The 15,722-nt window shown below is 35.5% G+C and overlaps 1 protein-coding gene across 1 annotated transcript in view; it reads left to right on the forward strand.

Moving 5' to 3' along the window:
* Nucleotides 1-15,722, forward strand: part of SLC38A1 (solute carrier family 38 member 1) — a 37,381-nt gene that overhangs the window by 2,237 nt on the left and 19,422 nt on the right. The window contains 3 exon segments of the mRNA XM_072401443.1: nucleotides 8,647-8,837; nucleotides 12,253-12,331; nucleotides 13,766-13,881. Of these exon segments, the coding sequence (XP_072257544.1) occupies nucleotides 8,719-8,837; nucleotides 12,253-12,331; nucleotides 13,766-13,881 (314 nt within the window). The 5' untranslated portion in view covers nucleotides 8,647-8,718.

Raw genomic sequence — 15,722 nt, forward strand, 5'->3', positions numbered from 1 at the left:
TACTTATTTAGCCTGAATGTATCCTGCATTTGAACAGAAATCCTCCAAAATAATGGTTTTCAGTGAGAAGACTAAAGGGGACAGGTGATAGTGATACATTTGCCTTGTCTTTATACATACTTTTAGTTATGTTTGCTATAAATCCAAATTGACTTTTAAGTAAGAAACATAAAATGCTAATTTTATTTGAAACTTTGTATTTTATAGTGAGAGAGGCATCCCAAACAATAAAAGTTTACAAACAAAGACAGATAAACAAACAACCTATATATCATAAACAGCAGCAGATTATAATTTATAAACAATATAATATGAAATGGAAAAATTGACTGGAGGCCAGTAATTTTTGGAAGTATACTATATACATTGTGGACTAGGAGATAAAATATGGGATTGGAAGAAAAAAAAGGGAAGAGGCAAGGTATAGTGAAACTGATCTTTGATTGACTATTATTTAAAAGGGGGGAAAAAGAACTGCCAACAGTTAGAAAATTCAGCACACCTATAGTCCTGCTCATTCCTGGTAGAGACAGTGCCTGCACACACATAACCACACATTCCTTTTGGCTAACAAGGCACCCATGCATATATGGGCATATTGTTGTATGGATAGAGAGTTCAGATAATACCGGCAGTGTTGCCTGTTCTGATCTGCCAATCACTGAAGCATATAGGACAGAGGGCAATAAGAACTGTGGCAGGTCTGTTGCCTATGCTCTAAACCTGCTAGTAAAGCCTTTAAACTGATCTCAAAAGCTCATGTACACAAGTCTTCAACCACAAAAATTAAATATGACATATGTTGAATTTGCATGTGTAAGTGTAACTCCTGTAATTTTTATTACCTCTCATGAAGATCATAGTGTTCATTCTGGCATGACAAAATTAGGCAACTTGTATAGCAACCAGTGAATACTTTTAATTAAAATGTAATTTCAAAAGGATACTTCAAGGTTATCTTTTGGCTTTGTTTATCTACTTGCAAGGTCCATCCATTTTAGTGGTTTGGGTATTGTCATGCACTGTTGGGTATTCCGGTTTTTCCAAATAAAACAAAAATTCTGTACCTAGAAGAATTTGCTGTGACAATATGCAATGTGGATAAATAAACCATACGAATTTCCAACAAAAGCAAATAAGTCAATGTTAGGCCTTTCAAGTATTGTCTCATTTCTTGTACCAGGTATGGATTTCCTTGTGCTACACTGCATAAGGTGAACCTTTGTATATATGAGTTTTCGATTCACTTTAAAACATGTTGGCTGCTTCCTCCTCATTGTAAATCTCAACTTCTCATCTCACTCTGGTGCAACACAGCCTTTCAATGAAAAGGTCCCAGCACCAACCTGCAAATACTGTGCATGTGCTCTAATCACCTAGTTTCCTGAGGCTTGGTAAGTAATAATGGTGGCTCCAGCTATCCTAAGGAATACAGCACCATTCTTATGAGATGAGCAATAGACTAAGGACCCAGCTAGGATTTATTTCACTGCAAAGGTTGTACGCCAATGGCAGGGCTCTGAAGCTGAGTTAATGGTCAGTATTTAACTATTTTGAATACTGCAGGGAGCGAGAAGACGTAAAGGGCAATTCATAAGACTTATGTCTCCCCCAGACATTTAATTAAACAAAAGTAGTCCTATAACATAATATATGCAAACATGTATATATTTATATTTTTTGTAGTTGTTAACACTACTGTGTCTTGTGGTTTTTAGTTTAAGAGCGACTTTTTTATGACCTGACCTGATGGGACAGCTCTTTTTACCCAGACAGGAAGTGATAAAATCTTTCCAAATGAACCTCCACTGCAGTAAAACATGACAGGAATTCTAATTATTTGCATATTTACACTGCAGCATATTGTATGCATGTTATTTACCTGTAACTCGTCTTTTGTGCGACACCCAAAAGCTCTGAGACGGCACTGCCATCTTGGATGTGGTGTCAGTGGTCTCCACAGACTTACAGCTCTTTCATTGGCAGCTTTATGAAAGGTTTTGTAGGGAGATGAGGAAAATAGCAAAGGAGCTGGCCCATCAAGGAGAGTAATTGGTCATGCTAGCAAGTTATGAATTTGGTCCTGCTAATGTAGCAAGTTCAAGGGCATATTGCAAAAAACATTGCAAGTAAACACCTTATGCCTCACTGCCATGCACTTTTGTGCATCTGTCCCCCATAAATCCTCTTCTGTAAGTCGTGCATACACCGACAACTCATCAACAGCTCATTAGAGAAAAGTGAGGCTCCTTCTGCTCTGCAAGGACTAAATACTTGTTTAAGTCTAGGGTAGCTGTAAAAGCCAATTTCGTTGGCCACATCCCTTACTTTCTCAGCCAGAATGCTTTTTTTGTGCCATGTACATTTGTTGTATAGGCTGATTTTCAAATAAATGTAAAAAGTACATTCACAATGCATGCAATGCAATACATTCACAAGGCCAGGAATGCTAAAACAATAGTTTCACTTTGTTTCTGTTTCCACCTTTTCTGTGCTCCCCTCCTATTCGCAGGCCATTGAAGAAAGGAAATCTGCATAACCAAGAAATTGGTTTGCACAGTTTTGCTATTAGGTTAGAATCATGTCCAGAGGCAAATATGCAGGCTACTATTGCTAAACCTCTCCTAAAAATTCTAGTTGTCTGGTTCCCAGCCTGCCTGGTAATTAGTCACAGACTTAATTAACCTGCAGATAAGTGGATCTGATTTTCATGATCTGCATACTAGTATTGATGTTGGTGGCCTAAAATACTAGACAGGCAACTTTTTTTTATTATTATTATTTAGAATGTGGCCAGCAGTGGCAGCTTCACTTTCACTTTTTCTCTATTACAGCTGAAATTATCTATTTATTAGCATACAGTGAACAGATATAAATGGAAAAAAGTAAATATTTCAGTCCCCTGTTCCATAGTCTAGCTGCCTGATACATGTAAGTGGTTTCCATCGAGGTCTACAAAAGGTAAACTCTTAAATTGGATCATTTTCAGTGTTCTGACTTTTCTGAGTCCCCCCTTTTTGTCTACCTGGCCTTTGTGCTATGATAAGCTGTCTAAAAGCACAGTTTGAATACAGTTAAATTGGAATCTGACTATTTTCCCTGGTTCAGGGCTGCATAGTTCTGAAATGTTGCAGAGGACTGTGGCCACATACCGCAACAAAAAATCAAATCGCTTCCAGTTATCCTTTCTTAGATAGCTGTCCCTTAAACAATTGTGTCTATTACAAAACTTACCCTCAGCGTTTGTTCTAATGACAGTTATAACATTTTGGATTCCTTGTCGTTTCTGTCCTGGTGATAATGGTCATCAGGACCATAAGGGTAGTGAATTTCCCTAATGGGGATCCAGTCAAAAACACAGCTTTGACAGAGGTTCTAATCCTTTCCTACTCAAAACCTACATACATACACTTCAAATGTATCTTTATCAGAGTTACAACTTGCTATTTGTTTCTATCAGCCATTCTCAAAAGGTGTTTCATGGACCCCTAGGGTTCCTACAGAGATTGCTAAGGGTTCTGTAACCTGTGGCTGATTGGCCACCCATTCCATAATGCATGGTACTGGGGCACAAACCACTTAATAGAACATGCAGCATGACTTTATGTATGCTTTTAATTGTGTATAAGGGTAGTATGGTAGCCATCACTTTAAGGAGGCCATTATTTTCACTGGCCACTAAATTAAGAGGCTTTATCCCACTGACCCACAATAAATTGGTTTTAGGTCTGAAAGTTATTTTATGGGTTCCTCAGAAGGTTCATTAAGACTGATCTATATTCTTCCAAGTGCTAGTTATGTCAACCAGACCCCGGACAGCCTATGGTTTGGTGAATTCATACATAAATTGTCTTTGCAAACATGATGTCATGGTATTGCCTATGTTATTATATCAAAATGGTCATTTTATAGCAGATATGTTTAACGGACAAAAATCCTGATCAGTAGCAAAACTGCAAGCTGTTACTTCAGTATTCCTCAAGGCACTGTTCTGATATCTATGCAATATTGCAAGATAAAAATCTGTTTTAGTGTACATTAAAAGCACATATTTGTGGAAAGGTGAGTTGTATGCTCAACAATTCGGCACAAAATTGTTAATTTGTATATACATTTTAAAAAAAAAAACATTTGAAATACTTTTTATTAGAGTAATAAAACTGAACATTCATTTTTATGGTATGCCGAATATATGAAAGCATTTGCACACTCCTGCTAGAAATGTATGACTATTGAAGAAAAAATGTTGTCCAATACCCCAATTTAGCCATCTCTTCACTTTTTTGTATTAAAAAATCAATCAGCATGTCATTGTGTAAAATGTAAACCCTGATTCATCAAACTACAATATTATTTAGTACGTCTTAAACAGGCTTAAGGCATGCTGAAATGTCATTCCATAACGATGGTTAAGGGGCCATTTTAGTAAGCCCTATGCACTATTTGGCACTATCTCTAGACAAATTTAACTCTTATCTGTTTCTAATACTCATTACCCTTTTTAAAAAGGAAATAAAACCTGTAATTACAAGTAAAAACCTGTGTTTTTACTTGTGTTGCTTGAAGTTATTTGTTGTATTCATTTTGTGCTTGGCTGACATTCTGCGTTCACTAAACCTGGTTAAGGTCAAACACAAATGCAACTGATCCTTAACAAAATATTGAGCAGCTAATATTTTTCATTAATATAATTTGTAGTAAGTCTACTGTTAAGGTACCCCGCAGGCAGCATTTCCATTGGTGGGTGGTTCTTGGGGATAAAACACTCTAACAAACAGAAGACATTGACAACACTGGCTATTATGTACCTTAGCAATGGGGGTCACTGCCAGTGGTTGTCCATTTAAGCATCAGCTATGAGTGCATTGTCAAGGTACACAGCAAACCATGGCTGCCCACTGTGTGGCTTATTGAATTTTGTGCACACATCAGGGTTTGTTTTTTAAAACTGATCTGAATGTCAAATTGATTTTGCAATGGATTCACATCCAAACCGAAATGCTACATTTTACAAATTTAAGCAAATGTGAGTTGAGAAGAACATTCCAGTGCTAACATGGTAATTATGAATGCAGAACATGTAATTTCATGGTTAGCTTGAATGTTAGTCATGAGTGGTTACCTTTGACAGGCAACACACTTTAGATTGGACCCCTTTTAAGCATTCTTATTGTTCCCTTCCACATGAGTGTGTGGCTCCTTATCATTTTGACTTCTAAACTGTGTACACCATCTATGAGGTTAAATTCAGACAGGTATCTGTGTATGATATTAATATTGTTACGGAGAATGGGCAAAAACTAATAGGGTAATAGAAAAAAGTGAAAAAACAACACATTATGTCACGTAAAGGAAAACCGAAAAAGCTAAAAGACTAGACGGAGACATGGAAAAGAGATATGGATCAAAAATAATAAAATCATTTTGAGTTCCACAAAAAATACAACAATAAAGTATTTTTATACCATTCCAATGTGATTTTTTGCAATAAAACAGGCAATGTAATATTTCCTCAAACATCCCTGGTGGGAATTACTGTCATTGAAAAACATAGACCTACTATTTGTCCAATCTGTAGCAAAGATTTTCTAAAAAAAACTGCTAATGGCAGTTTTCCTTACTTTAGACTGTGAAAAAAATATACCGTACTTTTTCTTCCCCAAAACTGGGGGGGAAAAGTGGGTGCGTCTTATACACCGAATACATGTTAAATATAATAAAAAAAAATCATACTCATCCGATACCGCGATCCCGCGTTGCTGCGTGCTTCTTCTCCTCGCTCTCCTCCCGGCTGCAGCGCGTGTCTCCTCCTCCTCTGAGCGAGGAGAAGCCGGCACACGTGCCCTTGCGATCCGGTAAGCAGGCTGATCCAGCCTGCTTATGGGATCGCTGGGGTATGCGTGTCGGCTTCTCCTCGCTCAGAGGAGGAGGAGACACGCGCTGCAGCCAGGAGGAGAGCGAGGAGAAGAAGAAGCCCACAGCATCGCGGGATCGCGGTATCGGGTGAGTATGATTTTTTGGCACAGGGTGATCAGAAGGGGATACATTGTGTCAATGTATCCCCTTCTAATCACTCTGTGTCAATGTATCCCCTTCTGATCACTCTGTGTCAGAGTGATTAGAAGGGGATACATTGACACAGAGTGATTAGAAGGCGATACATTGACACAGAGTGATTTTTTAGTATTTTGTTCAGAATCTTTTTTTTCTAGGTTTTTCTCGTTTAAAATTGGGTGCGTCTTATAGGCCGGAGCGTCTTATACGCCGAAAAATACGGTAAATACTGCAGGAGGTACCCTCCTTCACAGGAAATGCAGTGGTACCTCGGTAAAATTCCGCTTTGGAATTAGTACAACTTTGTATAAGTCCTGTTTAGACACAAACAATTTTGCTTGGTAAACAAACTTTGCTTGGTATACAACCTTTGCGCTAGAACTTTTATGGGTCAAAATGTGTCATAACACAGCGCGCTACCCTTATTTACGTCTCTCGAGACAAAGCCACGACTGCCCATGAGCGTCAGTACGCCGGTTGCTACCATTCAGTGAACAACCTGCGCTATAACTCTGTGAATTACATAACATTTCCTCCTCCTCCCTCAGCACCATCCTAGTAGGCACTCCACTCTTCTCAGCAATGTAAAGTGAGGTTAAATTTTCATTTATTTAATCTATTTGTATTTATGTATTTTAATATTAAGTAGTGTTTAAATTATTTCATACAGCCCCATCAATGTTTAAAATGCCATAAAACAATAGGATTATTTTTCATGGGAACGGATATATCATTTCTTTTTTATTTCTTATAGGAAAAATTTGTTTGGTGTAAGTCCGGTTTGGTATAAGTCCAAGTATTTGGAACGGATTGGAGACTTATACCAAGGTACGACTGTACATGCAATGTGTAAACAAAGTACAAACTGAAAGCATTGATCCAAGTAGAATGGGATAAACTGTGCAGAGAAGCAAGACATGCTATGGTTTTTAGTGACATTTTGACAGTGCTTTCTGAGTAGCACTACCAGGTTATTAAAATGTGAAAAACTGTTTACCATTTGTTCCTTTTTACTATCATATTCCGTAGCAAAACCACTTGCCAACCACAAAAAGGATGTTGCTGGCAGGCCTCTTCATAGGAAGTGATAATGCTGTATCTGATGTTTGCACATACTTTTGTTGTTATTAAATGTATTGCCCATGAATGGAAATGATTAAAAAAAGCACTACTCATCTTCTCTGTAACGCAGTCCCCACTTATACTCCACGCTTACCCCTGTTTATGGTTGATTGCCCCCCAGCATTATTCAATCTACCATATTTCAGCTTGACTTAAGTCAATTTTCATTTGTACAGTCTTTGGAGTTTGGTACGCCTTTATCATGCATGCCTATGTGCATCATGTTTGTTTTCAGTAAATCAGATGAGTATCTTTGCTACAGTGGCCAGGATCAACTGTCTGGTAAATTAGTGTTTGACCCATGTAAAACAGGATTCTGCCATTTTTAGCTATTGTGGGGATTTTTGTTTTTTCTGATATTTTTTTTTTGTGCACATCAACCAATATTCAGAGTTTAATCAGTGTATAACCCTGAAACCAATTAAACATGTTTTGTCTGCAAATGTATTCTTAGTAAAGAACATTTTGTAAAAGAGGCTTGTTAAAATTATGAGAAGTTATAAAATGTTTTTATAGATGAAAGGTCAACATCTTCCTGCTGGTGTGTCTGTTGGGTTATAACATATGTTCATTACAGTTCTGTGAACACACATTTGACAGCTTTTCCCAAACTTTATCACTTGAAAAAATGAGTACTCAGGGATTCATCAACAACCACAATAGACCATGTATTTTTAGGCACTTTTTGCAGCGCCTGGCATTCAGTTGTCTATTGTTGTATATTTTTCTTTGTTGAAGCTTAAAGAAAGGTGAATAAATGCCTAAACTGCTGTAAATGTCAGCTGCTTTGGACAAAAGGGTACATGGTTGTTAGACGGCTGATTATTATGCAGCTGGGAAGTAAAAACTTCACCAATGGAACCACCCATACTTACAATTTAATATAGTAACGCAATAGAGAATTTGTTTGTGGCTTGTTTTTTGGGTGGCCTCTAAATCTCTATAAACACTTTAAGATACATTTTTGTTAAGAAAAGAGCTTTTGGGGCAACAATATGGGTTTTCCTAATAAGGTGTCAATCTGACATTCCCTTGTGGGAATCAATTATTGCCATAAGGCACATGGACTTGGAAAATGCCCACCAGGATTGTCAGATTCCCTGATTTATAAATAGAGTCCTTAGAGTACTTTTAGAATGACCAGAATTATGTTGGTGGTTGCCTCTTCATGGCTAATCATATTTAGGCACATTTTAAAGAACATTTGATGTTGTTTTTTTTTTGTTTTTTTTTTTTTAAATGCCGTTTTTGTTCTTTTGGGGCAGATTTTTTTTTCCATAGAAACTAAATGAACAGGTGTCAGACAGAATAGAAGGGGAAAACCCCAAGGGGAACCGCATATGAAAACAATATGCTTTTAAACCTTAATAATGAAGGATTTGGGCAGTATATACACTTTTTGCTAAAAGCTTATTATGTTTGATTATAATGTATATTTGTATTCACAAAACTTTTTTTTTTTTCCTAAAGGTTTTCCGCTTAGCATACACAGAGAAAAATACATATTAAATAAAAGCTAGCAACTGGAAAGAAGCTTTGAAAATGCCTTTCAAAAACGGTTTGGAATTGACTGAATTACAGAACATGAACACGCCAGAAGATGACAATATCAGCAATGATTCCAATGAGCTCAGTGAGGCAGATGGTAATCGTATCAGCAGGTGGGTAATGTTCCTGGATATGGATCACTGAAACTACAATCATCCTACTAATTATTAACTATATCAGATGTATTTCAAATGCCATCATATTACTGTAGTAAAGGAATATTGTTAACTGTGTTTTATATGAACACGTTTCTTAAAAATGTTATTTCATTTTGGATATAATTATCCAGATCTGTGCTGTAACAAGAAAAGCTAAATGTACGCCTGTGCCCAAACTATGAACATTCTCTAATGAGAGCTGAATATGTGGCTTGGACAAGCTATATAACATCTTTACATTACAAGAACAAATCCAAATGTGACTATCTAATACGAGATATACCATAACCTTGTTAAATCTAAACTTTCACAAACAGTTCGGTTTAAGTTGATTTTTTTCTTATAGACATTGTGAAGACATCATTTAGGTACAGAGAGGCTTGTTTTAAAAGACTTTTACTGCTTATTCAGACTATGTAAAAGGTTTAGTGTGAAAATCCTTGGCATAAATTTACAATAAAATAGTAACTAACTTCTGAAAGACTGTCATCCTTTTTCTGCATTGGAGCTGTACTGTAATTGTTTTAAAATGCAGGTTGCCTGGTTGGTATGCTGACCCCCTGGCTTCAGTGCTTTTAGACACAATAAAGGTGTTTTTTTTTTTTTATAAAGCAGAGAGTCTGACATTTGCTACACATTCCCCCATTGGGAATCAATCATTGATAACACATGAACTCACCTCTTCGTTTGTAAGCTTCTGCGCAGGCTCCTCTCCTCCTCCTGTATCGTTGTTTGTCATTTGCTTGTCATTTGCATCCCCTATTTAATGTACAGCACTTTGTAATATGTTGATGCTTCATACAGTTTATTACTAATAATAATTATATTAATTGTAATGAACTTGAAAGTTTCTACACTGCCGGCTGAGATCAATTTACAATTTTTTTATTTACTCCCTACGTACCTAACCTAAGCAATTTGTATACAAGGAAAGTCAAAGTGAAGTAAAAAATGGTTATTTGTGGGTTGGATTTGAGTCACTTAAAATACTAAAGCCAGAAGATCAATACAATTTACAGCAAATAAAATGTCAGCAAAGGCAACAGATGCATATATGATTGTTATTATTATCATCTATTAAAATAATAGCAAAAAACAAACCGGTAACCACAAACACAGAAGGTTACAAAAACTAAACATAAAGTCAATACCCATACTAGGGTCCTCTCCTATAAACAGACATCTGAGCCCACAACCAATATCACCCAATTGCACTGGGAAAACATTTAGTGTAAGGCGAACTGAAGCAACCAGTATTTTTCACTGAATGTGCATATCATCCTAGCCAATACTGGTGGTAAAGTTGAACAGCTATTAATTAAGACTGTAGCTCTCGGAAATAAACTCGATCCAAAAGGACCAAATGTTCTGAAAATTAGTGGAACAGGTCCAACCAAATTTAGTAAATGTTGTGCTATAGAAGCTCCCATGAATACCCATATCTTGGTATTGTGCCTGTTTTTGATAAAGGAAGGAATCTAATGTACAAACCTGAAGCTCCTGGACAAAATAACTAGCAGAAATAACAAGATTCCTTTTATATAGTTTTTTAATCACTGAGAACTTTAGGGAGTAATTTTTTGGTCCTGTTTCATATTTTTAAATGGTGTTTACCTGAAAACCACATACCTCCCTAATGTTGTAATGGGGTGTTTTTATATTTAGGTCCAATGTTTTACTTTTATTACATGTTTTAGGTTTCAGCACATGGGTTTCTCAGCACATAAAAATTGTCTTTATTTCTTAATATTTTATTATTCATTCATTTTGGTATAACATTATTAACAGTTCCAGCTATAGCGAGAAACTGTAAATAAAGCACATTAGAATGTTATATATAGGTTAATCCAGTCATGGATTTTTCTACTGTTTGGTGGCAGAGATGTCAGTGTTATTAAATAATGAGTTATCACACTGGACAGGTTTTCTTTGATAAAGAAAAAAAAAATGCAATTTCCACTGAAATTACAACCAGCAGAACTCAAGAGTATAGCTATCTTCCTTCTGCAGCTTACCTTGGCTGGAACAAAAATCTTAAATGGTATGACATGCAAAGGTCAAAATGAAGTGTAAAACGCATTAATTTCATTTGAGTACTAAGTATTACACTTAGACTAAAGCCTGAGTAATTGTCAGTCAAAAAGGAAAAATGGCTTTATGTAGGTGAGTTTCAATGCATAATACAGTCTTTGCTGGCACACAATACTTACCTTTTGAGAGTACTTTATCAGTTCCTTGCAAAAACATTAACATAATTAATAAAGCGATTTTTATCATAGTATCCAAATAAAAAAAAGGTATATAATAAACTGTTTTTAAAGAACTATTTTCCAAAATTAGAAACTTGGTAATGCTACTGTTTAGTGATAAATTGGAGTATCTATGTGGTAACCTAGATAGTCTGTGCTGTTTTTTGTGTACCATCTACATATGTTTATAATAAAGACCTAGACTGTGGAAGCCATGCTTTCTCACGTAAGCAGATGAAAAGAGCCATTATTATTATTAACAATAAACAGTATTTATATAGCACCAACATATTACGTAGCACTGTACATTAAATATGGGTTAAACATGACCTACAGATACAGACAGTGACACAGGAAAAGGAAAAAACCCTGACCAGAAAAGCTTACAATCTAAGAGCTAGTAATCAGTATTGTTGTCTTCCCCAAAAAAACAACTTTAAACTATAGGGGTCTTTTGATAGGGATTCATAGGGAAACTTTCCCCAAAACAATCCCTGGTAGAGAAATTATCACTGCTATTGAAAACGCATGGATCTTGAAGATTCTCAACCAAAGAGTTTTGGTAAATATCAGATTCATTATCATATATTTAAAAATGTGCATTCTTAGTAGCTCACATCATGCATAGGCATATCAAGGTAATCATCATGCAGTCTAATATTAGGGTAAAATTCACAGGCTATTTGATTTTCTGATATTTGGCTGCTCCTGATATCCACATCCAACATTAGATGTACATATTCAGTGAAGATTTACATCGTAATGCTCCCCCCATTTCATTTAAACAATCTTAAAGATAAACCCACAATAATCAATAAATCATGCCTTTCCTAGAAGTACACGTGAGCAACATTGTAAGATTGATCAAAACCTCCAATCTTCCTTATTTCTGGCAGTGTAATATTTTTTTTTATTTAAATGATAATGTCAGTAGTAAATGTGGACATGAACATGTGAATTGTAAATTTTAACGATAGGTCAACTTTTTTTTTTTTTTTTTCCACTAGTATTACTATTTCAATTTTATATTTCCAGTTTTGCAGATTTTGTAGATATCCGATTTACTGTCTCATGCTAGATAATATAAAACTTTACTCTACTTACATATTTTTCCGTTGCAGTAAATTTATTGCTGACCGTGAAAGTAGAAGAAGTCTCACAAACAGCCATCTTGAAAAAAAGAAATCTTGTGATGAATATGTAAGTTTACATTTATCTACTTATCCTTTGTATAACATTTAGCATTTGTTAGTGGTATAATATTGGAAATATTATTGCTTGTTGTATGACACACAAACATACAGGGCAATGGGAAATAAAACTCCTATATGATCATGGCCACATACAAAGCTATTCAGTGTGACTGCCTATGAGAAATTTAATCTAAAGAATGTGAGATGGTGTGGTTGTAAATGTCCCCCCATTGATTGCTAGGGTTGATTCCCCTGATCTGATTGGTTAGATTGATGTCCCCTTCTGTCCTCATTGATTTATGTACACTTTGCCTAAATCTTCTTGCTTACTGAAAGAGAATGGCTATCTCTGATCTGATCTCGGGGTATACAAGAAGCTGTGCTTCCCTGATAGAACTGCTAAACTAGATGGTTTTTATGTGGAAAAAACTAAATGCACCCCAGCATATATTATCCCTTAAAATCCATGAACGAGAAGGTGTTCCAAAATAGGTATATTACTATGGTAAAGATTCTGCTTATAAAACAAGGCTGCTTTTAAAACTTAAATAGCATATATTAGATTTAACCATAGTTATTATTCATGATGCCACATTCTTTCTGCATTGATAGAAATAAAGTTGTGCCTGGATTGACAGCTAGCTAGATGGTTTTTAAGTCCCGTGATACAGACTACCCATGTACGTCCACGAAGTCTTGTTTATTATTGCCACCCAAATTAGGTGCCAATGGAAGGAATTTAATTATGGAATCTGCGGTTGGAACATGTCTTATTTATACCTCAACTATCAAGGGTCTGGTGTCCTATTTCCCTATGACGTGTGTAGTGTTGTTATGCCAAGATCAAATACGCTCTCTAAAGATCTCAGAGAGAAAGTTGTGCATGGCTATTAGTTTGGCAGATGGAAGTAGTAGAAGTAGTGTAAAAGTGCGAAAGTAATGTACTGATAAATGAAAGAATTGTGTGACAACAATAACAATAGACCAAACAGAAGACGGCCTATCCCAAGAACCCAATAACCAATGTGAAATGTAAGGGTGAAAATTATATAGATTGGTGTTGCTTTGAAGCAATGTTTTTCAATCAGGGTCTCTGTGGAGACCCCAAATTTATTTAAATGGGTTCCCCCATGTTCAAAAGGTCAAGAAACACTGCTTTAGAGCCTGGATAGTTTGTGAGTGTCCTAAAGTCAACATCTTTGATGATCAAAATATCCTTGGGGTGTACTTAATTTTTCATATGACTGTATCTGCCAATCAAAGTCAGATATAACCACCACCCTTATAAGCACATGTATGATATTATTTCTAATTTTTGTACAAACAAACATAATTAAAATGTATATATATATATATATATATATATATATATATAAATAGATGTTTTTTATGGATAAATAGACAAGTACGTTTTCTAATTGCAAGTATTACCTGTCCACAGAGTCCAGGGACTACTTCTATTGGAATGTCTGTGTTTAACTTGAGTAATGCTATTATGGGCAGCGGGATCCTTGGCTTGGCCTTTGCTTTGGCAAACACAGGATTAGTTCTATTTGTGTAAGTAACAACAATTCATAATATCTGAAAACTGTTTTCAATTATTGTATGACTTTGTATTTTGGTCTATCCAAACAAATGTATTATTTTTTAAGGACGAATAGGGTTTTCTTGTGACCTTTAGTAATATTGAAGCTGAATTGTTTTGTAGGTATTTTTAGGAGAAAATGGGTTAAAATATATATTTGTGGAATATAACTTTTTTCCACTGCTCCTTCTTTGTAAGTAAAAATAAAATCACACTGACTGGAAAGAAAAACACAGAGAGAAAAGCAATTGCTGTGTCATACCCTATTTAATGTACAGCGCTGCGTAATATGTTGGCGCTATATAAATCCTGTTTAATAATAATAATAATAATAACAGAGTCACTACTTTTATTTGCTATCATAGTTATGGGGTCAGGAGCTAATTATCAAGGCTCCAGATCACTGAACTGAGATGTAACATTTCCAATGATGGCTTAATCTTGGGTTGTAGGTGTGTGTAATCACATAGACGATTACATATTATTTTATCGAATGGCCCATAAAGTAGGAGACAATTTATCGAGTGCTGTAAAAAGACAGAAAAGAAGAAAAGACATGTCATTGCAACCCTTCCTAAAATGCTGTTTGGCTGATTGTTTATCCAGTATTTAAACACTGACCCAGAACAAGTATGAAGTCACTGAAGTCAGAGGAAACCTATAACCAAACTTACATGCTCATTCTATGATTTACTGTAATAAATACTAAATTAACTGTATAAACTTGACAGCCAAGGAAACTGTAGTTTTTTTTTAGAAGTAGAGGTCAACAGTGGCAGGATCCATACGTCCTTACTCTTCAGATTCTTCAACAGGGCACAGCTTAGTGATTAAAAATAAAATGTCACCAAATTTTAAAATACAGGCAATGCTTGAAATGCAGGGGAAAAGTTTTTGAGCAGTTATAATATTTTTTTGCCTTCCTTGTATATCATACTTTTGTAACAACCGTATTTATGTGCTGGCCCATCTCCTCAGCCTTCAACTCCATACCCAAGCTGTTAATGTAGCTGTCAAGGAGGGGAAGGGGAAAATATTAGGAATTGTTAAATACGTGATACCTTTGAGACATCACATTCAAGCAGTGGTGCCCAGCAGCAGTCCCAAGGCTTTTGAATGACATAAAAAGGCTTAATCGATCTATAACCACAAAAAATGGCATACAGTTTGCTAAATTCCCATTTTATCTTTTCAAAACATTTTTGTTGGAATTAATAGTCTGGCAACAAAGTGTATTTAAAGTGCAGCCTATGTAAAATAATAGTAAAAAAACAATCTTTTTTAGTTACTAGTTATAGATAACTGATGAAATGTAGAAACTTGCAGGTTTATTACACTTGGCATATAGTTTTTGTTCTTTGAATTGCCTTCATAAATAGGATCAATTATGTATATACATACTGTAATCATTTTAATGGCATGATTTAGAAAGAAGGCTTAGGCTACTGTTTGCTGCTGGTTTCAGGCAATTAATTTACTATGCTCCTGCAGAATAGAAAATTAATTATAGGTTATGCTATGAAATAGAAATATACTAACTTATTATCCAGTGTTGTTGCCTAATACCTTTACATATTATACCTCTTTAAGAGAGCTATCGCCAGTCGAAATGAGTGTAAACAGTGCTTGATTTAGAACAGGGGTGTCAAACTCAAATACACAGGGGGCCAAAATTAAAAACTTAAAGTCGCAGGCCAACCTTGAAGTTTATTGAAAAAATTGAGGAAGTTTTTCTTTCTCATTATATATAAAACCTTTTCTTATGGAAACAAAGCGGTTTTACTTATCTTATGCTAAATCTTATGAGTGACCC

The sequence above is a fragment of the Pyxicephalus adspersus genome, chromosome 2 (genome assembly GCF_032062135.1).
Source record: "Pyxicephalus adspersus chromosome 2, UCB_Pads_2.0, whole genome shotgun sequence".
NCBI classification, from domain to species: Eukaryota; Metazoa; Chordata; class Amphibia; order Anura; family Pyxicephalidae; genus Pyxicephalus; species Pyxicephalus adspersus.